At 37.4% G+C, this 27,250-nt stretch overlaps 1 protein-coding gene across 2 annotated transcripts in view; it reads right to left on the bottom strand.

Annotated features, from left to right (window-relative positions):
- The window catches only part of GCLC (glutamate-cysteine ligase catalytic subunit), a 74,347-nt gene that overhangs the window by 11,052 nt on the left and 36,045 nt on the right, over nucleotides 1-27,250 (bottom strand). For both annotated transcript variants that reach the window (XM_027852863.1, XM_027852864.1), the window contains exons 2-9: nucleotides 26,740-26,852; nucleotides 25,284-25,466; nucleotides 19,274-19,387; nucleotides 15,034-15,092; nucleotides 14,723-14,856; nucleotides 4,374-4,448; nucleotides 3,698-3,814; nucleotides 1,320-1,458 (exon numbers count right to left, since the gene is read on the bottom strand). In XM_027852863.1, the coding sequence (XP_027708664.1) occupies nucleotides 1,320-1,458; nucleotides 3,698-3,814; nucleotides 4,374-4,448; nucleotides 14,723-14,856; nucleotides 15,034-15,092; nucleotides 19,274-19,387; nucleotides 25,284-25,466; nucleotides 26,740-26,852 (934 nt within the window). The remainder of the gene's footprint in view (nucleotides 1-1,319; nucleotides 1,459-3,697; nucleotides 3,815-4,373; nucleotides 4,449-14,722; nucleotides 14,857-15,033; nucleotides 15,093-19,273; nucleotides 19,388-25,283; nucleotides 25,467-26,739; nucleotides 26,853-27,250) is intronic.

Below are 27,250 nucleotides of genomic sequence, written 5' to 3' on the forward strand. Positions count from 1 at the left end.
AGAAAATAACGAGTTAGTATTTTTCTGCATGTATTGAAATGATGAGGGTTTTTTTTTCAATTCTTTTTATTAATATGGTCTATTATGTTTTTACTTTTCTTATTTCTAGACTAACCCTGAATTCCTGGCATAAATCTAACCTGATTATTACATGTGTAATCTTTTTGATATGATGCTACTTTTGATGATATTTTATTTGAAGGTTGTGTTGATATTTGTCAGGGCTATTAGCTCACAGTTTTCTTTCTCTGTTTCAATTCTCCTTGGTTTAGGTATCAAGATCATATTTGTATCATAGAAGGAATTTCCCAAGTTCCTTTCTGTTCCTGTTTTTGAAAAGTTTATGTAACATTGTAATTAATTGTTCTCTGAATGTCTGATAGAATTCACTTGGAAATTCACCTGTTCTGGTTTTTTTTTTTCTGGAAGTTTATTTATAGCTTGTTCAGTTTTGTTTTCTGAAATTGGTTAAGTTCTGTAAATCTGAGTACTTCTGACATGATGGCAAACTTTTATCCACTTAGCCTGTGGGTACATCTGTCCCAGACCTGAATTCATACCTCTAAAGAATATATGTTTTTAGGGAAACACAAGATAAGCACAGGTTTGAGAGTTACATGGTGATTTTATTATATGTGGGTTTTTTTTTTTTAAAAAGGCAAGCTGTACATGATTAGAGTTTCATATATGAATTTTTTTTTGCTCTAATTTGTATATGAAAATGTTTTGTCTCTTCGGGGAATACGAAGATTTTCAAAATATTCTTACAAAAAAAATCGAGAGAATTTCATAGATGTCCGGGATCTGAGACATACAGTCAAGCAACCTTTTAAGAGTTACCATATTCCCAGCAATACAAGGATCTAAGACATCTCCAAAGGCCTCGTGATGGAAAATGCTATCCACATACAAAGAAAGAATTATGGAGTTTGAATGCTGATCAAAGCATACTATTCACTATTTTTTTTTCTTCTATTGAGTTTTGTTTCCTCTTTCTGATGGTTCCTTCTATTGGTTCTAACTCTTACTTACAACATCACTAATGTGAAAATTAAACATATTAGGAATGTATATGTATAGCCTTTATCAGACTGTGTGCTGTCTTGCAGAGTGTGGTGGGGAAGAAGGGGGAGAAAAATTTAAAACTCAAAAGCTTATGGAAGTGATTGTTGATAAATCAAAATAAATTAATTAATTTTAAAAAAGATTTACCATAGACTTGTATTAATAATAAAAACCAGTTAGCAAATATGGTAAAAATGAGTTTTGAAAAGCTAAAAATGGAGCATTATATCAGAATACTAGGATCAGGTACTTACCTTCTTTTAATAGGCGTTCATAGATTTCTTTATCTTTTGTCAAATCAATATCATTGTATTTTTCACCACACTTAGAGAGATAACTGTCTATCGAATCATATCGAGATTTGCTAATCCTATAGCTGTTGTTCTTCAGAGGCTAAAACAGAATAGATTTTTTTTTTTTTTACAAATAACACCATATAAATAAAATACTGTAATTGAAAAAGGTAACACTAAATCTTAAGGGATAATAGCAATATTGTTCAAAGAACAACTGTGAACAACTAAGTTATTCTGTTTATTATATTCAAATCAATGACAAAGGACCTATGAAGGAAGATGGTATCTACTTCTAGAGAAAGAACTGATAAATAGAAGTTAGTATGATTTTACATTTCATGGGTTTAACATTACATATCTATTTATCTATCTAATCTGTGTCAAATGTTGGCCTCCTCTAGTGTGCGGTGGGGAGGTAGGGAAGGAGAGTTTAGAACTCAAAAGGTAACAGAAAAATTAAATTAAATTTTGAAAAAACTTAAGGGAAATGAAAAGTTCATTGATGTTGAGAAACATTTCTTTTTATTTTTTGGGGGAGGCAATCTGGGTTAAGTGACTTGCCCAGGGTCACACAGCTAATAAGTGTCAAGTGTTTGAGGCCAGATTGAACTCAGGTCCTCCTCCAAAGCCGGAGCTTTGAACTCCAAGGCCACCTAGCTGCCCCTGTGAGAAACATTTCGAAGGGAAGTCATGAAATCTTCTAGAAATTTTAAAGAAAAAAAATAATGGCAGATAATTGCTTTATGGGATGTTCTGAGTACAGTGCTTACATTAAGGTAACTTCCAAAGCCCCTTCTGTTTTTATGAAACAACAGGAGAAAAAAAGCCCACTTTGGAGGCAAGGATAACCTTCCAACGCAAATCATAATTCAAAACAAAACAAGTCCACAAACATACACTTCTGAACTTAGCTCCACTGGCACAAAGAATAAGAGTTTCATGAGTATTTAGTTTAAACATATGGTTTTATAGGCTAATAAACATGCCATAAAAGTTCACAATCATATATGTTAGTACTCATTAATAATAATGGTGAAGGCATGTATAATCAATATAATATCGCATGCTTTCTCAAGGGGTTGGGGAGGCATGAGAGGGTAGGAAAGAATTTAGAACTCAAAATTTAAAAAAATTAATATTAAAAGTTTCTTTTTGTGGTGGCCAAAAATTGGAAATTGAGGGGATGCCCATCAGTTGGGGAACGGCTGAACAAATTGTAGTATGTAATGGAATACTATTGTGCTGTAAGAAATGATGAGCAGGTGGACTTCGGAAAAATGGAAAGACTTATATGAACTGATGCTAAGTGAAATGAGCAGAACCAGGAGAACACTGTACATAGTAACATCCACACTGTGTGATGATTAACATTGATAGAACTTAGCTCTTCTCAGCAATGCAGGATCTAAGACAACGCCAAAAGACTCCTGATGGAAATGCTATCCACATCCAGAAAAAGAACTATGGAGTCTGAATGCAGATCGAAGCATATTATTTGCTCTTTTTTTTTTGTTTCTTCTTTCTCGTGGTTTCTCCAATTGGTTCTAATTACTCTTTACAATATGACTAATGTGAAAATAGGTTTAATATGAATGTACATGTAGAGCCTATATCAAATTGCATGCCATCTTGGGGTGGGGGGAGGGGATGAATGGGGAGAAAATTTGGAACTTAAAATCATATGGAAGTGAATGTTGAAAACTAAAAATAAATAAATAAAGTTTTGAAAAAATAAACCAAAAAAAGTTTCTTTTAATGTAATTGCCTATATGTAACAAAATAAAAATGTATTTAAAAAATAATAATGGTGAAGACTTGGGAAGAAATTACATTTCTTTCAAAACACATAGCATCACACAAGAGCACTGACTGTATATCATCATAAAAATATTTGGTTAAAAAAAAGCCATAACCATTGACTTGTGGAATACAGAGCATAAATACGTGTTAAAAATTTCTAAGTATCTTCAGCAGGTAGCTAAGACAAGTACGGGTTTTATAAAGTCATCAAGATTAAAAAGCCATCTCCCTCCCTTCTTTCCACCAGAACTTAATCAATTTGGGGTGACTTTTGGCTGCTGTCACCAAGGAAGAAGCAAGCTCCAACTTTGGTTACTAGTGACAGTCCTGTATTCCCTTCCCATGAGGGCCAAATGCCAACTTTGAAATCAGAAAGCCCAAAGATGCATAGAAGGTTCTAACCCACAAAAAGACATGAAACTTGTCATTGGCTACCCCAAGATAGAAAAATTCAAACAAGTTTTGAATACTGTTTGAAACAATATCCCCATTTTACCTTCTTAATTTAAATAGGCTATTAAAAAAAGCATTCACACCTCCAATCCTCTCTCCTCCCGAGTTCTATCATCTACGGATGCAGATATCACTCCCCAGCGACAATCAATATCTGAAACATAGCCTCGGTAGAAAGGAGATGAAGCACTCAAAGCCATCTAAAAACAAACAAAAATTAGCTTTTGTGGATAATGTTTCATAGTTTTTTCTTATATACTAAGAAGCCTCATGCAATCTGCTTTTTTTGTCACAAGAATAAAAGACAGGAATAGTGCTTATCCTACCCCCTTGAAATTGACTGACTTCTCAATTCTTCCTTTGTACCCCGTCCCTCTCCTTGAAAAATGTCCTGAAGGCCCTCAAATTGGCAGAGCTTATAATCTTGTTTTCATTCAAATGAATTCACTTTTTTGTAAAGGAAATATTTCTTATAATTTATGGAATAAAGTGAGCAAGACAATGTCAGAATGGGATGTCAAAACTCAAAAACCAGGTGGTGGCATCACCAATGAAATGTCTTGGTGTCACCAATCCATTTTAATTTCTCTTATCTATTAACTCTAAACATAGATCTAATAGCTGCACATAATTTATGTAAGTCCAGTTTTGACTGAGGCCACGAGAGGACAAAGAACACAGTGACAGTAGTTTTGTCCATGCAAAATCTATTCGGTACACTCAAAGAAATGCATTTCAGGAAAATCATTTTCTACTTACTACAATTGGACAAATAGTAGCCAGCTGATCATAGAGGTATCTGGCTTCAGATATACTACAAGCCTGGAACGTCACCTGTTAGAAAAGCAAAAAATTACTAACATCTTTGAGCCCAAAATATCATAATGAAAAGGAGGGGCAAGATTGTAGTCATGTCATAGGGTGCTAATCAAAAATCATAGAGACCTATTAGCATTTTAAAAGCTGACTCAGAAGACTGGATAGAAAACCAGATATGCCCATGTCCTAATCAACAACCTGGCATTTCACCTAAGCTGAACCCAGAGTCTGGGAAGTTTTCAGAAATACAATTAGGTTAGAATGCACAGGAAAATTCTCTTTTGTCAACATATTTACTACCAACAGTCTGACCCTCTTTCCAGTTATTGGCAATGAAAAATTCTGTTCGGCAAGGGGTTTGGCAATATTTAGAAGGCATAGGTTCTGTGAAATAAAAGGCAGTTAAATTTCATTTTTAAACACACACACACACATACCCCCCTTGTTCTTCCCCTACCTAGACTCCCCCTACCCCCTAACTTAATGGAAATCATTGGCCGTTTGGCAGTAGACAATGCCAGATTAGTTCATTCAGTCAAAGTCAAACTGGTTATTTTGATTCATGTAGAGGGAATAATTGGTTCACTGAACTTGTTTTGTATCCTACTGGGATAGCCTAAAACCTATTCCATGACTACCAGGTCATAGCTTCAAGATTTGGAGGGTTGAATCCCGTTAATAAAAGGACTGAGGACCTAAGGATTTATTCTTCTTGTCATTTAACACATGCCACAATCCACAAGGATTTCCCCCTAGTACAAGGAGGAAAATTTGATCTCAATGGTATTACTGAGACTTGGTGGGATGAGACCTATCATCAGAATATGGCACTGAAAGAATGTACCCTATTTAAAAGGCACCAGATAAATCAAAGACAGGAGAAGGCAGCACAAATTAGCATTGCGTATTAAGTAGATAGAATCACGTGAAGAAACTGAGGAACCAGAGAGAAAGCATGGTCTAAAAGATCAGGATGGAGATCTGAGGCAGAAATCAAAGCGGAACCGTCATCAGAATATTTTGGTTCACCTGGACGAGAGAGAGACAGAGAGAGAGAGAGAGAGAGAGAGACAGAGAGAGACAGAGAGAGACAGAGAGAGACAGAGAGACAGACAGAGAGAGAGAGAGAGACAGAGAGACAGAGAGAAATCGAGATCTAGGAGAAGCCTGGGCTACAGATGGCAAGTGTGACACAGAAACATGGCATAGTAGTCATGGTGGACTTTAATTAGGCAGACATTTGCAGGAACACTTACTTCCAAATCAGAACAGGAAGTAACTTCTTGATTTACCTTAAAGAGAATACCATCCTTAAATAGGTAGGCAAACTAGAAAGGAACATTCTTTTCTAGATAAGATTCTTATCAAAAGGGAGACTTTGTTGGTATGAAGGAAATAAAAGGAATCTTGGAGGGAAATGACTATCTTAGAATTTGTCATTGAGATGGAAAGAAGAGCTGGGCATAGTCTGACTCATACCCTAGATGGGGGACGTGTGTGGGAGGGAGAAATTTTTATAAAGGGTTCCTATGAGGACTACATAAGCCCTGGACCAAGATTTTACAGAGAAAGTCAGCTCATGGGAAATGGGTAAATCAAGGCTAAAATTCTGAGGGCACAATGAAAAACAATTCTCACTAAGAGGAAAAGGAAGTGTTGTCTAAGGAGACTGAGGTAGATGCACAGAATAACTGCCCTACTTAGATTTTAAAAAGTCAAAAGATGGAAGCAAAGCCCTTTAGTAAAAGAGAATGTGGTGGGCATAGCTTTATAAGAAAGTCAAGAGTGTTAAAGTTCAGGACAATCTGAAGCTGGTTTAAAAAAAGCCAAGAACAACAAAAAGGACTGGTTTTCTTTAAGAAAGAAAGTAATAGTGGGGAAAAGGAGAGAAGCAAGAAGAGAAAGGACTGTTGTTTGAGGCAGATAATCAACTACAAAGAAGGCTGAACTACCTCACCCTTATTTTGCTTGTTTTCTCTGTCAAGGAAAATGACCTTTGAATAGCAAGGGACAGAATAGTAAAAGTTAATAAAAAGTTGACCCCCAAAAGGAGGAGTTCAAGTCACCAGGTATAAAGAATTAAATTCCAGTGCACTAAAAGAAATGGCAGATGTTTATGCTGAGCCAACATTTGTTGTTTTGGAGAATGGAAGAGGTATATGACACGAAGAATGGTGAAGGTCCCAATTTAAAAAGGGAATAGAATGGAATGGTCTGCAGTCAGGAAGTTTAACTGATTCCCAAGAAAATTCTAGAACTTACTAGTAAAGACAGTGAATATCTAGAAAAGAACATGGGGGACACAAAGGGTGCAGATCAGGAGCAAGAGCAAGTCAATGCCAATCTACCTTACTTCCTTTTTTTTTTTTGACAAGGTCACTAGATAGGTAGATCTGGGAAAATACTGTAGACAGTTTACAGCAAAAGCTTCTGATAAAACCTCTACTCTTGTGAAAAAGATGGAGAGATGTAAATTAGATGATAGTGCAATTGGAGGCAGGAGGGCTGAGGTGGCGGGTGTCCACTGGTTGAGTGGCTAGATTCCAAAGAGTAGTCATTAGTGGTACAATGAGGTGTGTCAGGGATCTGTTCTTGGTTCTGTGTGGCTTAACTTTTTATTGATAACTTAGATAGAGGAATAGATGACATGCTCATCAAATATGCATTTGACACAAAGCTGGGAGGGATCATTAATGCAATGGAGAAGATGGGATGCCTAAATTCAAAGATGATTGACAGGTTAGATTCAAAAAGATCTTGGTAGGCTAGATTTTTAAGCCAAATTAAGAGAAATATCAACAAGGATAAATAAAAGTCTTAAACTTGGGCTCTCAAAAAGTGAACATCACAAGTACAAGACAGGGAAGATAGAGCTTGTTGGGGTGGAGGATTAGGGGAAAGAGGTACTATCTGGGGGACTACAAACACAATAGGAGTCAATAATGCAAAATGGCAGCCAAGAAAGTTAATGTAATCTTAGGTTCCATTGTAAGGCAGAGGGTCCAAGGACAAAGGAGTTGCTGGTCTTGCTGTTCTCTATCTGAATCGGATGACATCTGGAATGTTGGAGACATCGTGGGACCACATTTTAAAAAAGACAATAGTAAGTTAAAAGGCATCCGGAGCAAGGCAACCACAGTATGGCAAAGGGCCTCTATTTCCATTCCATATGAAAACTGGGTGAAGGATTTAGGGACATTTAACCTGGATAAAAGAAGACTTATGGTGGATGTGACGCTTGTTATCTTCAAGAATTCGAAGTGCTATCACTCAGAAGAGGGAACATATTTGTTCTGGTTGGCTCTGAGGGAAGAACTAGGAATAATATGAGGAAGTAAATTTGGGCTTCTCTGTTTGGAAAAAAACTTCCTAACACTGAGAGCTATCCAATAGTGCGATGGGGCTGTACCCAAGAGGTAGTGGGTTTCCTTTACTAAAAGTCTTTAAGCAAAGGCTACATGATCACTCATCAGGTATAGGTCTTTGAGGTATGCGCTGAATGCCCCTGAGGTTCCTTCCAACCTGATTCTCTGATTTTTATTTCATTTGAGAATCATAATTATTCTTAGTTTAAAAAAAGGGACATATACATAGACACAAATTTTAAGAAGATTTATGCATATATACATATGTATGTATAAATACACATGAAGAGAGAGAAGAGAAGGAAATTAGGAACACAATTCCAAAAGTATACATGGGGGAAAAACCCTATTTTGTTTCTATAAACTCAACATCTCATCTCCCACAATATCTCTTCATACCTGCTTTTTATATTTAAAATCAGAATTTAATCTTAACCCTCATGGCCATATTGAAAAGGGAAGGGAATTCAAAATATGATCTGATTTCTTTCTATTGCTTACAATTTGACGTGGATTTTTAGTATTTTATTTTAAAGATAGCTTCTTTTCAATACTAAGACTACTACAAGTTATCCTTTGAAAGGAGGATAATAAGCTGGTTAGTTTATTTGTAATGCTTAAGAGTTAACAAGTACAACTGATGATAACAATCAAAGTGCATGGTTCACTCAAGTTTACTATTTTTAGTGGCAGATGGGGGGTTGGCTTGGTCCAATTTAAAAAATTTTAAAAAGACTGCCCACACCAAGGTTGATGATGCTTGAAATTCTTTAATTTCTGTCTCAGGTTTTAGGCTCTATCAGAATGTTAAAATGCAAATTCCCCTGGAATAGGCTTCATACCAGGCTTTCCAAGCCATGTGCACCATAATTAAAATGGAATTTATTGGATCTGTTCATGAGAGTAGGTTTTAGGGACAAAATACAAGGTTATTGAATACTTGGGGGATAAGAACAAGGACCAATGAATGATGGGAAAAGGTATAAAAAAAGGAAGCCTGGGTACCAAATAGATATTTTCCTTAGTATACAATTTTACCAAAGTCCAATTGCAGTGGCAGTCAGGATTCGGCATGAATTTCTGAATTCAGTGCAAAAGCCACACAACGTTCCACTTGGGTTAGTATGTCCTGATGTCTAATAGGGAAATAAAGATCTATTTTTGGGGGAGACTGACATCACTGCCTCAGGGCAAAGAGAAGACATAAGAAGAGGACAAGATTAAGTATAAGATGTCTTCAAGCTGTTCTCCCTAAGGTACAGAAAAAGATCACTGACTATGAAATTGATGTTTTTGGTCCACTTTCTATAGGAAATCTGGATAACTGATTTTTCTTTCCTCCAGATGTGAGAAGCTTGTCTTGAGCCATCCACACCCAACATACCTTTTTTTCTAAAAGAACTCATTTGCCAGAAATGTTAAGTGAAATGATAATGAATGTACTGTGTGACTTGTGCCAGAGTCCTTTTCTGCGTTAACCAGCCTGAGCCTTAACTTGAACTAAATAAGTGTCTCTATTCAAGAAACAGAGCTAATAGAAAAACATGGTGGGGGTGGGTGTGGTGGGATAAGAAACGAGGGGTAGCAAACCATCTTGCTCCGTGCATTCTTTTCTAACAGAAATGGTGACTATTTAAAATAATCAAAGATAGAGCAATCTTACTATTCTAATGACATTATTCTTAAACTTTTAAATATCAAGAATTATTTGGATTATACTTTAATTGGATTGGATTGTTTAAAAGCTTTGATCATTATGAACTAAACTATTACTGCTGAACTAGCTTTTACAGTTTTACCTAAACAGTGATACACTCAATCCAGGCTTTAAATCTCCACCCCCCAAGTATGTTTTATTCTTTAGCACCACCTAAATTTTATTGCTACTCTAGCTGTCCTTCTCATCATCCCAACATTGCCACCTCACCCCAGCACAAAATCATGCCAACAGTTGGTGTTAATTTTTTTAATGAGAGCAGTTGAGAGGAGAAGGAAAGAGAACACAGGTTCTTAGATAACAAAGTAGAACTCTGACAATTTACCAAGGAATTTGAGTAGCAAGGAGGCTTAGATAATTATGATCTAACACCCTCCCTTCCCCATACTTCCCCCCAGTTATATATACCGTCCCAAATTCCCCAAACCTCCATCTACTATCAGAATTGCAACAGTACTGGCAGCTGTTGAGCCCTAATGGCGAATATGATGATGAGGGTGAAAATTACACGGTTATGCTTCTTTCCTAGTGATTAGCAAATATTAAGTCACTAATTCTCCTATTCCTGCTTGTCAATATTATTTGTTAGCTTTTTTCATAAGATTTCATAAAGTACTACCTACTTTGCTCTTCCACCCACTCATATACTTCTCTCACTTTCAGCATAACACCCAGTTAAACTAGTTACATTTAACTTTTTACTCAGAATAATAGAAAGATTTTCCTGCCTCTCCCCTTCTAAGATTTGCTTTTACAAGGGATCAACAGAGCATGCTAGTGAATCTTTTCCTCTCTTACTACATTTCTGTCTCCAGAGGTTAAATGACAATTTAAAGAAATTGTCTGGATGGTTATAATAATAATCTCAAGAGAAAACGAAATGAAAAAGACACTACGTCTCACACACTTACAAATCTTCTACTTACCCTCAAGCCCCACTACTTCCAGTTTCTATAATAAAAGTTAAATGACGACAAAATGAACACAAATTTACACACAGACACAGGACGCATGCATATCTGGAGAGGTAAACAAGTCCTAAAAAGCAAAACTCTAGCTCTTAATTATTGACTCCAAACACTTGCTGACAATTACTAACAGTTATAAAAAGGAAATTAGATATTAATTGACAGTAATTCCTTAGAAATAACACAAAATTCTGCAAAAAGGTAAGAGCAAAAGATGATCTCTGGTATAATAAAGTAGTTTGTACAGTCAGTATTTCCCTACATGAATTTTATTAACCAAATCATTTTATGGTTTAGAAAAAAACTGTATCCTTCAATAAGCCTGCATATGCTAGACAGCTGTTACAGGTCAATACTCATGTACACGCCATCTACCAACACTGGAGGAGAAGGCTTATGAATATAAGCAGCTCAGTTTCATTTGGGATTTCAAATTCTTAAGAGTGTTTCTTATATAAAATAAGTTGAGGGCAAGTCAACACTGAAAAGTGGCATATTTACCTTTCCTCTACCCAACAATAAGTGGACTCCTTACTCTAGTGCTGGTGCAGAGACCACCAATCCAGGACATGCGGAAGCATCACTACTGACCATGTCATTGGTGGGGGAAGAAAAAAAAGTTTCTGCACCTTAAGAAGGTCAGAACAGCTTTGGACATTGCTGATGCTTTTAAAAGAACAGCAATAGGCAAGAAGACGAACACAGTCACCGAGAAAGAGAGATGTGGGAAAGATGGAGGGCAAGAGGAAATAAAAGTCAGGGGCTTTGTGTTTTTTGCTCCAAAATTTAATTTTTTTGAAAACCTGAAAACATATGTAACATTTTAGCTGTTTTCCTAGAAAGAAAATCTATCATTAAAAAGCCTTTCCATAACTTGGCAATGCACTGCTCATTAACATATACTGTGGCAAATGATTTTTCTTCAAAGGCTCAGAATTAGTCAAGAATTGCTATGTAGTCAAGATATCTTTTGTGTAATTCAATTCAAGAAGTATTAAGTGCCCACCATCATGTGCCAGCTTCCAGGGATACCTTTAATCGGGGAGGGGGGGAGGAGGTTGTCATTCTTAACATGGGGGGTGTTTGTTAACTTTTTCTTTTTTAAATATTTTGATAACTCTTTCAATACACAGGATGACTTAAAAAAAACACTTCAGTTCTGTTTTTAGCTACTAAAGCTTGACCTCTGAGACATTCTGTAATTGGTTCCCTTTGTAATCCTACCTATTTTAAGATTTAAAAACATTATTGTGAGAAACGGTCTGTAGGCTTCACTAGTAACTGTCAGAGAGGTCTACAATATAAAAAAAGTTATGAATCCCTGCACTAAATCAAAGTAAGGCGAGTGACTTAACTCTCCTCAAGCCTTACTAAGAAATGACAAATATTTCACTTCTTGAGATGTGACTACAGGTTTCTGCTTTTATTTTCTTCTTTCATAGTCTACACATTAACTATGACTAACAAACATTTTTTTTGTGGGAATATTTGCAGAAGGGAAGAAGGCTGAGAGAAACAATTAGTTGTAAGTCCATGTTAAAGTTTAAGCTGAATGGAAAAATTGTTCCCCTGTAAGTAGCAAAATGTTTCTCCATTATAATTAGAGCAAGCTTATTTGCATTTTCTTTGGACTTCTATTCTTCCCTTTAGAAGGCCAAACTCTGTTGCCACTGGCCAAAGGCCTTGGAATAGTTAATGGTAAACAGAGAAACAGCAATGAGATCTTTGTCAATATCATGGAATTACTTTTAAAACCAGTATGCTCAAGGGCTTAACTGTTCTCTAAGTCTTTGGAACCAAGGTACAAAAATTTAGATATACAATTGAAATTCTAATTCTCTTGTCTTAAAAAGGTCCTATTTTCTGAAGCAAGTACTTACTAATAAGGCAATTTACTCACCACTGTTTTGTGTTTGGGAAGCCTCACAAATAATGTGCCTAGATCAGTCATTTAGTCCAGTATGATTCTCAAACTATCTCCCCATGCCCAACCAATCTCTTCAAAGAGAAAAATCCTGGGCAGAGGAAAAAATCCTGATAGTGAAGACATTTCTTATACATTTAGTAGATTAGAATTGTTTTTAAATAGAAAACCAAGTCACATATTCAAGGGCATAAGTGATAGGCTTATGTGTTGCCAGTGGGTTATTTGGCAGCTCCAGGGAGGGGAGAGACAGGTAGTGTGGGATTAGAGGGACTGTAACAGTCTTTCTTTTTTTTTTGGGAGGCAATGAGGGGTTGGGGTGATGAAGAGGCAGCATCACCACGTTTCCAGACATACATTTCTACCCAGCAAAAATGACTAGGACTGGACAAAGACAGCCTGAGGGACGATTCCTTACTCACCGGACCAATTTCATTCAACCTCCAATATCTGACCAAAAAGAAAAAAAAAAAAAACAACCTGGGCAAAATTTACTCTCACTTTAATCTTTTGGATATAGTTCAGACCATTAAGGGGTTGAACAAGTATTCCTGGTAATACAAAATGAATATCACTTACACTCATAAAATTTAAGAGCTGGAAGACACTTTGGAGATTTAGTTCAGTTTTACAGATGAGGAAACTGAAGCCCAGAGTGTTACAGTGACTTGCCCAAAGTCACACAAATGATCAACGGCAAATCCAGGTCAAGAACTCAGATCTTCAATGTTCTTTGAACTAAATATGATGGTGCTTCTTAAGTGCTAAGATAGCATTACAGATTCAGATCTGGAAAGGACCTCAGAGGTCAAGTCTACAACCATCATTTAACAGCTGGGGAAACTGAGTCCTTCTCGGGGTAAGTGACTTGCCTGGGGTCACACAACTAGTGAGGCAGGATTTGAATCCATACCTTCCTGACCTAAGTAAAGCCACTCTATCCACTACATCAAGTTCATGGATATGATACGATCCTTAATAGCCAGATACTTGGGTCCCTTCAAGTTCAATAATAATTCATATTGTGGCTCAGAGTATAATGAGGGGTAGGGGGTGGGTGGAGTGCTACTAGAGTTTTAGTACATGTGTATAAACCTGCCTAAAAGTATAAGTCTATAAAACTGTGAGGTTTGAAATTAACATTTCTATGGGTCCCACTCTCTAGGCACAAATCACACAGATCCTTTCCTCCTTGTCTCAGAAAGCTCTGCAAGTCTTGAAACCATATGGAAGCAAACCACTGCTGGAGTTTTTGGTAAGAATTCATTTTCGAGTTGGGGGTGCTGACGCAATCCCTGGGGAGCCTAAGGCAGCTGGATCGCTTGAGCTCAGGAGTTCTTGAGCTGCAGTAGGGCCAATGTTGATTAGTTGGTACTAATTCCAGCTCCAATATGGTGAGTCTCCAGGAGCAGTGGGGCCACCGGGCTGCCTAAGGAGAGGGTGAACTGACTCAGGTCAGAAACACAGCGGGCCAGTCAACAGTGGGATTGAGCCTGTAAGTCACTGCTGCACTTAAAGCCAGGGCTGATATGGTGATATGTCCAAAGGGGGAAAAATCACTTTCAAAATAAATTTTTCAGGACATTTTTTTTCCACTAGAAAAAAAAAATGCACATCACATAGTAGTACTCAGCTGAGCAAGGCAGCTTCATGGCTTTAAGGAATGCATGGACAAAGAACGGCCTAAGATATATTTGTAACTATATCTAAGAAAGGCTACTGCTGCTTCAGGCGGACTCCAGGTTCATAAATTTAGGAGAAGAAAGGAGGTTAGAGTTCTTTTAGTTCAATTCCCCGTTTTTACAAATAAAGTAACTGAGGCCCTGAGAGGTTAAGAGACTTGACCAAGGTCACATAGGTAATAAGTGGCAGAACCAGAATTTGAACTCAAGACCCCCAATTCCAAATCCAAAGTTCTTTTTAATGTGTGAAACTAATTTCTAACTCCACAGCAATGAAAGACAAGGTTTAGGAGTCCAGGAAAGGGGAAAAAAAGAGATTTTTATAGCAAAGAAGAGAAAGTTGTAGATTATTTGTTATTTTGGTTAAGAATTCACTAGCTAAGTCTGTGGCTGACTTCAGTTTCTATACAAATTTCAGGCAATAAAAAAATTCCTTTTAATGGCAAAAATACATTTTGAAATTTCTTGATGGAAAGGCACACTAGTTTTTCAGATTCATCCACAGACAAAAATGTAGACATTTAAAAGAAAACAAGGTTAAAAGCATTTAGTAAGAAAAACAGAAGGTCAGTAAATACGAACAAATCAAGATGGGCATGTGCAGTTATATTTCAGATACTTTTGAAACGATACCTGAAGGCAGCAGTTGCCCATCCCAAATCCCATAGCATCCATGTAGATATGATTTGGCTGAGCGGCTTGTACAGCTTCATCATCCTGAGGAAACGTTTCTATAAATGGAAACGGCGTATTCTTGTCCTTAAAGACTGCATGTAAAAAGGAAGACAATTGAGAATCAAGAGTTAAGAAAAATAAGTGAACCTATTGAAAAAACTCTTCCCTTAATTCATCCCTATCTCTCCCTGGCCCTCCTCAACAAAGAGAGACACACACCCACACACACCCACACCCACACCCACACACACCCCTCTCTTATCACTCACTTGGTACATTGATAACAACTTTTTCTCCTCTCCTATGTCGGATATTCCTTGTTAAGGTACTAAAATGAAAAGAAAAACATTTAATTGGGCAAATTCACCATGAAGGTAAAACATTAGGACAAATTTAAAACTACCAGTCCTTACATTGTACCAGAAGAAGAGAAAAGCACACCTCTTCCCATCACTAGCACGTGTACAGAACAGTGAATGTACTGTCAGATTAAGTCAGAAGTTGGTTAGGTTTGCTTAACTCCTAAAACTCCACACAGGGGCATTAATATCCTGCTAAAATTCTTCAGATAGACTAGCCTTTAGTCATGAAGCACTGTACGTACATTTTTTGCTGGAAGCAATATGCATCCATAACACCTGTCCCCTTACACTTATAAATCTAGAATCTGACCCACAGAACACAGTGCAAGTTTATTTGTTTCCCCTGACTCATTTGTGCTTTTGGCTAAGTCAGGGGTAGGGAACCTGGCCTTCCAGGTCCTTGGGTGTGGCCTTTTGACTGAGTCCAAGTTTTACAGAACAAATCCTTTTAAGGGGATTTGTTCTATGAAGCTTGGATTCAATCAAAGGGCAGCACTTGAGGACCTAGAGGGCCACACGTGTCCTTGAAACCACAGGTCCCTCACCCCTGGGCTAAGTTAAGGGTTGGAGAGAAATTGATTTTCAACTTTCTACTAAAAAGTAAAAAAAAAAAAAACAAAACAAACATTAGATAAACAGAGAGAAAGAAGTATATGTTTCACAGGTGGTCATGATGGGGTTTTAAAAAAGGGTAAAACGCAGCTTTTAATCTAACTAAACTAGTATTCCAACATGGTTGAACAGCGTTGAACTGTTGCCATGTTTTAGGAAAGAAAAAGATAAGCTGGGGAATGTCCAGACGACAAGAGTCAGGGATGCTTAGACTGAAGACAGGACTCAGGATAGGATGGCTGTCTTCAAGTATTTAAAGGGCTATCTTGTTCTGTTCGGCAGAACCAGGAGCAACAGACAAAAGTCATGGAGAGACAAACTTGGGCTTCATGTCAGGAAAAACATTATTAACAATCAGAGAGGTCCCAAAGTGGGCTACAGCTGCCTCAGGAGGTGGTTCCTTCACAGGACTTTTTAAAGCAAAGGACACATGTCCACCTGCCGGGGTTCCTAAAGATTTGAGATCCCTTCCAATACAGGTTTTGTTTGCCACAGAAAAGAACATGGAAGGGAGCAAATGGTATCAAAAATACTTAAATGAGAGAGTTGTCCTCTCATGAAGAAGACCAGGGTCCAAAGCATCTCAGTCAACATGGGCTCCCTTTATCCTAACAAGATATTGCCAACTGACTCAGGTGTCCTCTTTGCTATCATGTTAGTCAATAATGAACACCCTGGTGCACCAAGAACTTCTTGGAGGATAGGAATTCCAGAGAAGATGAGTAAGGTGTTAGGAATCCTAAGCACATGCCTGACACTGTTAGCTCGTTTCTATTTTTTTCAATAGCAATACTGAAATTCTGTGGTTCTGTTTCTTTCTCTCAGAAAGAGTTCTCTAACTGAAGGGTTATAGACTGAGTCACAGAATCAACAAACAAAAAGAAATTGCTGATGGAAAAGTTCAGGTTCCTGGGGAGGAAATAACCTTTCTCCTCCCACAAAGTTTTTGAGATTGATGACTCCAATTTACTCTACTGGACACGTTGCCCTGGATCCGGAATTTAGTTACACAGTAAGGAAAAAAAATCAGAGACAGGTTCCTTTCATGGAGGCTTAACATCATGGCTTGGAAGTATAAAAGGACACAATAAAAACCAACCAAGCAGAGAGGCGTTAAAGAGTATCTGAGTACTTTTGCCTGCTGGGACAATGGGAACGACTCCAAGGTTACCAGGCCACTCTCAGATTCAAATGTATCCCTATGTAGATGAGTTTATATGGAAGATACTTTCTCCAATCTGGTGCTATTTACTGGGCACTGCTGCAGAAAGTTAGGAAATCATGCTCTTAAGACTGGAGAAGCAAATAAATGCTATCGAACTTCACCTGAGCGAATGATAATTATTTAGGAGGTAATACTGCCCAGTGGATGGAGCTCTGGAGTCTGGAAGACCTGGGTTCAAATCCTGGCTCAAAACACTTACTATCTGTAGGACCTTGAGAAAGTCCCTAACTTGTCTTGTCCTCAGTTTCTTTATCTGTAAAATGAGCACTTACTTCACAGGATCAAATATGAGACATTCTACGTAAAATACTTGGCAAATCTTAAAGCTCTACGTAAATGTGAGCTATTATTATTAGTCTCATACTTCTCTTCATATCCTCAAGCTCCCACTCCCTCCTCTACCTTCCTCATTTCTCAGGAGAGGATCCTCAATAATCATCCAGTCAGCTCTCATGTCCACTGCTCCACTGTAACGTAGCCCTGTACTCCCCCTCATTCATTCTTTCCTGTCTGAGTTGTGCAAAGGAGAAGCACCTTTTTCAGGGTGGGACTCTTAACAAGATCTCCTGTTTTATCCTGGTTTTCTCTTATCTAAAGCCTTACTCCAGCAATCATTCTGCCCTCATTGCCCTTTGGTTACTTCCGTATCTCTTTCCACTGACTTTTCACCTTTAATCCTTTCCCAGAAGGACAACACCCCGAAAATTGTCACCAAAGCCACTTTTCTCCAACTCTGCTACATTCTCAAGCTACCATGCTCACACCACTATCCTCTTTCCCTTCCGTGCCAGTTCTTTTAAACCTTCTTTTCTTCCTCATCCACTCCTGCTCTTTCAAAAGGGGAGTGACCACCTAATCCCCTGATCCAATAGCCTTTTCAAGCCTCATGATCCTTGACCTCATTATAACACCGAAACTGATGACCACTACTCCTTCCTGCAAGTTTCTCCTCCTTGGCTTCCAAGACTGTACCCATCTTGGACATTACTGTATGTATTTAGCACGCTTCAAAGAAAAGGTAGAAGAGGGAAAAAAACAAGGAATGAGTATCTAAGGCAAGAGCAGCAGTACAAAAGATGCCTACAGATGCTAGGACTTAGGGGCATCTACCTCACAGGGTTATTAGAAAGATCAAATGAGATAATCACTGGACGGTGCTCAACACAGTGCCTGGCACACAGTAAGTGCTTATTTAGCCCACCTCCCCTACCCTCACTTCTTACAGATGAGAAACCTAAAGCATGGAGAGGGAAGTCATGTCCTAACTCCTACAGTAGTTAAGAACAGGGCTAGGATTAAAACCCAGGTCTTTCGATTCTACACCCAATGTTCTTCTTCACTATCCTACATACAGCTCAACAAGAAACTAGAGAGTTTGAGAGGGGTCATAATTCAATAAATGATTTCAAATTTTGAGTGCTGACTGACTTCTTAGAAGAAGCAGGGCAGCTAGATGGCACAGTGACTAGAGAGCCCTGGCCTTGGGGGTCTTGAATTCCTATATCCTGGGCAAACAGATTAACCTCTCTTGAGCCTCAGTTTCCTCCTCTGTGAAATGAGATGGATCTGACAGTCCTTTACAGCTCTAAATCTAAGATTATATGAAGTAGTACACCCGCCCCCCAACCATGAGATAAATAAAATATTTAAAGCTCACAGAAGGCAGTTAGGTGGTGCAGTGCATAGAGCTTTGGGACTTGGAGTCAGGAAGACTTGAGTTCAAATCCTGCCTCAGATACTTACTAGTCATGTGACTCAGCCTCAGTTTCCTCAACTTCAAAATGGGGATGATAATAGTACCTACCTCATACGGTTGTTTTGAAGACCAAATGAAATAATCTCTGTAAAGCACTTTGCAAACCTTAAAGCACTATATAAATGCAAGGTATTGTTATTATGACCATGTGAGAAAATTACCCAGAAATACACAGAAATTTTAAAGACTATGTAAGAATTCCAGTCATCATAGAATCAACGTTACAGGTCACCTAGAGAAAATGAAAAGATGGATGGTGAACATTAAATAGGCTATATTATCAATAATGAACTTTACAAAAGGAGTGATGTAAAAGATATGCTCAAAGGAGGTAGACTGGTCACACAGCAAGAATGAGTGAGGGGGTTGGTTGACAGCATGCAGTATGCCGCCCTGGTTCCACCAAAATGTTATTTGGAAGACACCTGGAAGGCCAGCCCAAAGAGGGGGATTTATGGGAGAAGATAGACACACAGGATAAGGTGTGAATGGTAAGAGGGATCACAGATGTACTGGAATATCAAACTGTATGCAAACACTAAGATAATACAGACCTGAATCTGGGATGTTTGTTTATTGCCTCATCTGGAAAGAAAAGGGACTTTGAAGCACCTCCTTCAACTGGGGTAGGTTTGCAGTCAGGTACCGTAAACCCAGGACAGCCTAATCTACAAGAGAGGGGAGAGTTAAACACATACAGCATCTGAATTCCAGGCTAAACTTTGAAAAGAAAAAAATAATTCGATCAAAAAGTGGGCTAACCTACAGATGAAGCCTCAATAGCTCTCTTGTTGTCTTTAGCCAAATTAAAATACAAATTACTGTCTGGCATTTAAAGCTTCAGTCTATCCTTCTAAGCTCATTATAGATGGCTTCTATTTACACAGTCACACACTCTGCAATCCTGCCAAACAGACCTGCTCCTTAATCCTTGGATGACATTCGTCCCCCTACCTCTATGCTTCAACACAGGTTGTGGCCCTCATACCTGGAAGTACTGTCACTCCCCTGGGTCCCACTATTTTAATGCCCTCCCAATCACTGTGCATTCTGGAGGGGAACATATTCTACATTTGTGAATGTCTCCCCTAAGTAGAAGTAGAAGTCACTCTTGCCCCCCGGCATCCCACAGAACACTTGGCATATTCTTGAAGTTGGTACTTAATGAATGCTTATTGACTATCTACTATACCACAACCACAACAGAAAGTAAGAAAAGTTATCATTTAAAACTGGGGATGGAGGAGGAAGCTAAAAGATATCCCTCATTTACATATCCATTTAAGATCCTCTTCTAAAACTAAATAATCCCAAGGTTACACCTTCCTGGCTTCCTTTAAGGAACAAGCAATGAGTATCTGAGGTAAGTTTGGCAGTACAAAAGATGCCTGTAGATCCTAGGATTTAGAATCATCTACCCTAGAGGGTTGTTGGGTCAAATGAGATCACAATTGTTAAGTGCTTGGCACAGGGCCTAGAGATTATTTAGTCCAACCATCCTCCTCCACCACTTCTTCTAGATGAGGAAACTGAAGCTCAGAGAAGGGACTAAATCCCATCTTTTACAGGATGCCTTCAAGAATCCTTCTCAATTCCAGTGCCTTTCCTCTTTTCTTCATTTCCTACTCATCCAAGTTCTACATAACTTGCTTTGTATGCATTAATTTACATGTTATCTCCCCAATTATTTTGCAAACTCCTTGAGGGCAAGGGCTGTCTTTTGCTCCTTTTTCTATCCTTGGCACTTAGCATAGTGTCTGGCACATAATAGATGCTTAATAAATGTTTACTGATCGATCATTTACATCTTAGTATGAACAAACTAAAGGAAACGCCTTTCTTCTTAGCAGGAATAAACTTGTAAAGAATTAAGAGCTTTGATTATATGGGAGGGCAGAAGCCATGAGAATTCTGAAACACAGGCAATTCCAGAGTGGGCACAGATTCAGGCGGTGTATATATGGGCTTTTGCACAGCTAGAGGGCAGCATAATTATAATGATGCATAAGGGGAAATGGTTAAAAGGGAGGGACTTAGAAAGGATAGGAAGATAACAAAGAAATTTAACCTTCATCCCAACTTTCTCCATTGCCCTGGTGGTACTAACTTTCCTGTGTGCCATTTTTGTTGTCTATTTAACACTACGCTTGAGGTCTACTCTTGAGGGGAGCATTACATTGAGAGTTTAATTAGGTCTTCCATTTCAAGATGGCAACTTTCTGATGACATTTAGGGAAAACAAGTACCTTAATCCTATTACTGAAATGTCCCCAAATCAAGAAATCAAAGAGACCCTACTCTAAACTTACAGTGCCACATTTCCCATTACTCGGCAGCATGAGAAAGAAATCTCCTTGAAAGTAGGAATTCTTCCATTCTTTCTCCTTTTATCCCCATGGCCTAGCACAGAGTTTGGCACATATCAAATGCTTAGTAAATACTTGCTGACTGTCTTCCCTATCTCATTTTACCCACTTGAAGTGTCTTTGTATAACCACCAAAAATGATAAAATGTTGAAATGGTCACTATTAATAATGTAAATTTCATGGAGTTTAACCTTTCAGAGATTAGAGGTTACTTCTTGGTTAACACTCAAACTCCATTCTCACTTTACTATTCTGTAAGAGCTGCTTCCAAGTTCCTGAAAGAAAAAAAAAAAAGTCCACACCAGTTGTTTCATGGCTTCCCAATTAGGTGTGAAAACAATATCAGAAAATTTCTTTATTGTTTGTTAACAGCCCAATGGATGAAGGGAAAGTACAAGAACAGGCTAAAGGGGAGAAAGGCTGGGTTGGCCTTGACTTTCAAAAATGTCTTTTTAGAGGGAGAATCCCCATTATTATTCAAGGAAGGATGTACAATCCTACTTTGTAATGACTCAGTTGCAAAGGGGTGACTCTGAAAGTCTGTTTGCTCCAGGGAAGTTACACAGAGAAAAAGAAATATTTGCTGAAACTTCCTTAAATAGTTTTGTTTTGGTAAACAAAGGCAGAACAAAGAATGAGATGAGGGGAATGAAAAGAAATTAACAGAGAAAGAAACCGACAGATGCATGTGGACTACTTATCAAACCACGAGCAAAATGTCCTAAATTTTAAGATGGAAACAACTATTAAATGTTCAATTAATATTTGCTGTAATTAATATACTAAGATCTTAGGTCCAATTGCACAGAATTATAGACCCTTAGAATTCAAAGAGACTATATTGCAATCTCTTAATCTAACTCCTTTCTCAATACTAGAATTTCCTCTATATATTACTTAACATACGGTCAACAAGACTGGTTGAATACTTACCATGCTTAAGTCCTAGTCACTACTGAACAAAGCAGCCTGTTCCATTGATGAATAGCTCTATTACGAAACCTTTTTTTATATGGAACAAAAATCTTCTTCCTTCTTAATTTCTACCCTTTGGTCTGAATTCTGTAGAAAAGAAAACTCTTCAGATACCTGAAGAAGTTATCAGGTGTATACTAATAAGCCTTCTGTTCTACAGGATAAACATCTCCATTTTCTCCAACTATTTTTCATGTTTCACATCTTTCACCAATCAATCACTAGGCATTTATTAAGCACTTGTTCTGTCAAGGGACTGGAGATACAAAGAAAGAGTTCCTACTCTCAAAGAACTAAAACATTGTTTAATTATAGTCCAGTTTGTAGAAAGCCTCCCTCCTAAAGTGTCACCCCAAAGTTGATTAGAATATTCCAAATGCAATATGTTGTCTGCCTACTTCATTGTTTTGGACATTCTATCTCAAACTGAAAACTAAATTAACTCTTTGGGTAGTCACACAACTAAATTAAAAAACCCAGACTTTTTCTATAAAACCAAGTCTGTTTAATCCTGTACCTATAAAGTTTATTTCTTTTTTAAAATTCAATACAGGTCTTGGAAATTATCTTTATTAAATTCAGACCACAATTCCTGCCCAACAAGCTCTCTGGGGATCTGATTCTATCATCCAACCTGTTACCTATCGCTTCAAACACAATCTGCAAATTTTGGGGAAAAAAAAATACTTTCAAAAAAAAAAAAATACTGTCTTCATCCAAATCACTGATCAAAATCTTTAAATGGATAGTCAAGACTGACTATCAAAGTAGCCAGAGTCTTACTTGTTTTGTTCATGCCAGGAATTGGGAGAAGGTCATTGCAAAAGTATGGAGATAAGAGACTACCAGATCATAGAGTGAATGAAGAGGAATGGAGTTAAATAACTCTGGAAAGTTAAGTTGGGAGGGCCAGGTTGTGAAGGGATACTTTGTTTTATTTACCCATACCCCTCGATGCTAATGCCCTCTCCCCAAAACTTACCTTGTGTTTATATATTTTGTATATGCTTTGATATGCATCTGTTGTGTCCCCCAATAGAAAGTAAACTCCTTGAGGGCAGCAGTTATTTTGATTTTGTCTTTTTATCTTCAGTGTCTAGCTCTAAACAGGCATTTAATTAATATTTGTTGATTGATCACAAGAGGTCTTCCTCAAGGATTCATTTATTCATCTGATATTTAGAATGTCATCTATCCCTTTATTACCACTATGTGGGGATTTTGTTATTCAATCAGCTATGAATTTACCTGTATTTCTCTTATCCAGGAGAATAGTGATACTGTTAAATACCTTTCTGAAATACCACCTGGTATTTAATTTAGTGCCTTAAATATCTATGCTTTCTTAGTATGCTATTTATCAATGCAGACTGCAAACCTTCCTAAGTCCTCTGAAGATGGAATTCATGGGTGCCATGACTAAATCTTTATTAATGACTTTCTCCTAATTTAGTTAGGCTGGTCCTTGGTCAACAGGATTAACATATTTGAAGACTTTCCACCTTGGCAAGACCCACCAGGAATTGTGTTCTACCAGCACAGCCTTCAAGAACTTAGGGTGACTCTCATACCAGAAAGCATAGAAGCAGGATCTCAGTGGAGGACCAAGCTATTAATCCTAACAAAAAAGAAGTGAGATCTGGCTTGTGAACTTGTAAACTCATGCAGTCTTCTAATAATCACTGTCTTCATTTCTATAAAGTTCACTAACTGATGAATAAGTTATTCTTGTATTATCTGGGTTTGAAATTAAGGTGAGGCTACAGTTTTTTTTTTGTTGTTTGTTTTTTTAGGCAATTGGGGTTAAGTGACTTGCCCAGGGTCACACAGCTAGTGTCAAGTGTTTGGTCTAAGGCCAGATTTGAACTCAGGTCCTCCTGACTTCAGGGCCGGTATTCTATCAACTGCACCACCTAGCTGCCCCTGTGGATACAGTTTTTAGAATCCACCCCTTTTCCTCACCTGTCTTCTGACTTCTGATCCCTCCATCATTCTACACTATTCTTCAAGGATTACTAGTGACAGTTTAGCCATCACGCTCATTAATTCCTTCAGTTGCCCAGGATGCAATTAGCCTGGGCCAGGAAAAAATAAATCTCTTAAACTTTCTCATCACCTGCCTTAGGCTTCATTCAGTTCTTTTAAATCATATTTGTTCTATAATTTTCAGTGTATAGGCTATTCTCCTGGATAAAAGAAAATGACAGCAGGATAGGAATTAAGTAGCTATGCTTTTCTCTACTAATATTCTGTGATCTTCTCCAAGTAACAACTTATTCTTTGTGTCAGGCTAAAAGCTCCCTTAAGGCAAGGACTATGTAAAAATTTTCATTTTTGCATCTCTAGCCTTCAGTGTACTGCACTGCACACAAAAGGCACTTAATAAAATCTTGCTTAATTATTCTTTTACATCTATGAATATCTGGAAAAATCTCAGGTTGTTCTCCTTAGCAGAGTTCAAAAAACTCAATTCAGTGGAGTAGAGTTGTATTTTCTGTGTATTGATACTTTACACTTAAGCCCACTATATAATCAAAATGTATATTACATGTACAGCTAAGTTACGGAATATTATGTAATAGAATATGTTAGAGTTTGGTTTTATCATGTTTTCAAGCCCCACTTGACATCTTGGCTATGTGATCCTGTGCAAGAAGTCACTTAAATTCTCAGTTCCCTAGGCAACTCGCCAAGACAATAAGTACCTGAGCAGATGCCTACCTGTGAGAAGGAATTTCTTGACTGAGAATTCCCTACACCCATGACATCATAAGTCTGATTCAAAAAATTATTTTAAATTATTATTCACTTCAAAAAGCATTTATTAAGTGACTACTGTGTGCCAGGTACTGTACATAAAAAGTAAAAAATGAAAGTCTTGATCTCAAGAAGCTTACATTCTATAGGATATTACAGAGATATTACAATACTGTATCTTTGCTTTAATGACATGTTATGAATATCACCTATAATTTGTTTGATGTAGATTTTTCAGTAGAGAACCGAAGCCCCAATTATTATATTATTCCAAGGGAAAATACAACCCACTATACAACAGTGTGCTTTATGAGTTTATAGAAATGTACTTCAGATCAAAGTGAGGAGTGACTGTAATGTATTATGATTCCACAATGAAAAAAGCAACCACTTTCTAAAATGATTCCACGGCTTTATTTTTAACTTATGGCCATTTAGGATCTCTTACGCCATGAACTAACTTACCTGGGAAAGGATGTTATAGTGCACAGAGCCTCATTTTCTTTTAGAAGAGATGAAGCCTCCTGCCTACGTTTTCTCATGTTGTCTTCGACTGTGTTAAATTCTGACATTGTTCCTCCATATGGCTGTCCTGGTGTTCCTTCGATCATATAGCTTCCATATTCTGGTCTCCAAAGTGTTGGATGGCTAATTGATGGAGAAAAACTATTTAGTTTTTATTCTTGTGGTACAATCTACTTGATTATTATCAGAAATATTTTTGGTGGATGATTATAGGCCGCAAGAGGAAAAGAGCATAAAAAACTTTATAGAGTTTATTATTTTCCACAAATTTTTAGTTATGCAAGGGTCTGAAACTATTCATTCAGAAATATTAAAACTCTAAAAATGCACAACACCAGAACAGCAATTACACAAAGGGAGCTTCAACACTAAATATGATTAACATCACTGTGATGATAATTTTTTACTTACCTTTTATTAATTTTTATTATGCCACTCTTCCTTCAACGTTTAGTAAGCTGAAGGATGTCTTTTGTTAATATTAACCTCACCTGGCTAAAATGTGACTCATGAAATAAAGTACTGAGGGGAAGACTTTGACATTCCTCAGATAAGAAGCCAAAAGAGAGTTTGAGCTTCCCAAAGTTATTTGCGGCAACATTTCCCTGACTCTAAGCTTTTTAGTTATCTTTGTGACATGCAAATTCTTTCCCCTCCAATTAGCCCAATTGTGACTTCTTTAAAATGTAGCCCTATAGTTCTGTAAATGCTGTTTGTTTGTTTTGGCAAATTCAGTGTTTAAATCTGTAACTGTTTACTAGTTTGTTCTAACTTAGTTTATTCAACCTCAATGACACTGAAGAGCGCATGTGATTATGAATTTGTTTTTAACTTGTATAGCCTAAAAGAAAGATGAAACTGTAACATGCAAAAGAATTATTTCTCTCTCTGGCGGTATTTTCTCTACAAAGGCTTGTTAGAAACTCCAATCTAGACTCAGAGTTTGTTTTTTTCTACCTCCTGAATTAAATCCTAAATTTTTACCTTTATAATTTCTGTTTTGTAATAGGTTTATTCAGCAGTAGTAACCTACCACATGAAGTCAAAAAGGAAGTACTTCTCCCATAAGAACTGTTGCTCCTCAGTGACTATTTCTCTCTGCAAAGTTACCCTCCCTTTTAACAAAGTAAACAAAATAAACCAACACATTTTTAACAGTTATGACAATATATGCCTCATTTTACACCTACATACTACTGCCTGATTGCATCAGAGGGAAGTATGTTTTATCAGCAGTCCTCAGAAATCAAGCTCTGTGCTATACAATGGTATCCATTAAGAAAAAAAAAAAAGAATATGGCCTAAAGTAAATTATTAGTCAAATGTGTTGAGCTCAATGCCAAGTGCAGGACTGTAATAGTAAGGATTAAGAAAGTCGATTGTATATACTGCTTACTTTGGGTTTTTTCTTTCCCCTTTTTCTTGTAATGCTTCAAGGACTTCCTCTCCTTTTAGGACCACGCGTACTTTTTTATTTTGGTGATCAAAAGCTACCAACATGTATTCCACCTATTTGAAATAAAGGAGATGAGAAAAGAAAGATAAGTTAACATTCCTTCAAACTGGTCTCTGTGCACTCTTTTTTTTTTTTTTTTAATTTAGGCAACTGGGGTTAAGTGACTTGCCCAGGGTCACACAGCTAGTAAGTGTCAAGTGTGTGCACTCTTACTCTTTCAATAAATTGGTTAAAGAAAATGGCAGGGGAATATGGTGGTCTGAGAAGCAGAGACTACTTTGCTCAAAGTCAGGAGTCTCCATTTATTTATACTGTGACAGAATGCCTATTGGTTTTCATATTATGAAAATGTATAAAGACTAGGTAAAATTTTATGACTAAAATATCTCCTGGGTAATCACCCTTTCTAAAACCCTGAATAATACTCTGAAGTCCTGCTCTCTAATACACA

The sequence above is a fragment of the Vombatus ursinus genome, unplaced genomic scaffold, assembly GCF_900497805.2.
Source record: "Vombatus ursinus unplaced genomic scaffold, bare-nosed wombat genome assembly UNPS02009835.1, whole genome shotgun sequence".
NCBI lineage: Eukaryota > Metazoa > Chordata > Mammalia > Diprotodontia > Vombatidae > Vombatus > Vombatus ursinus.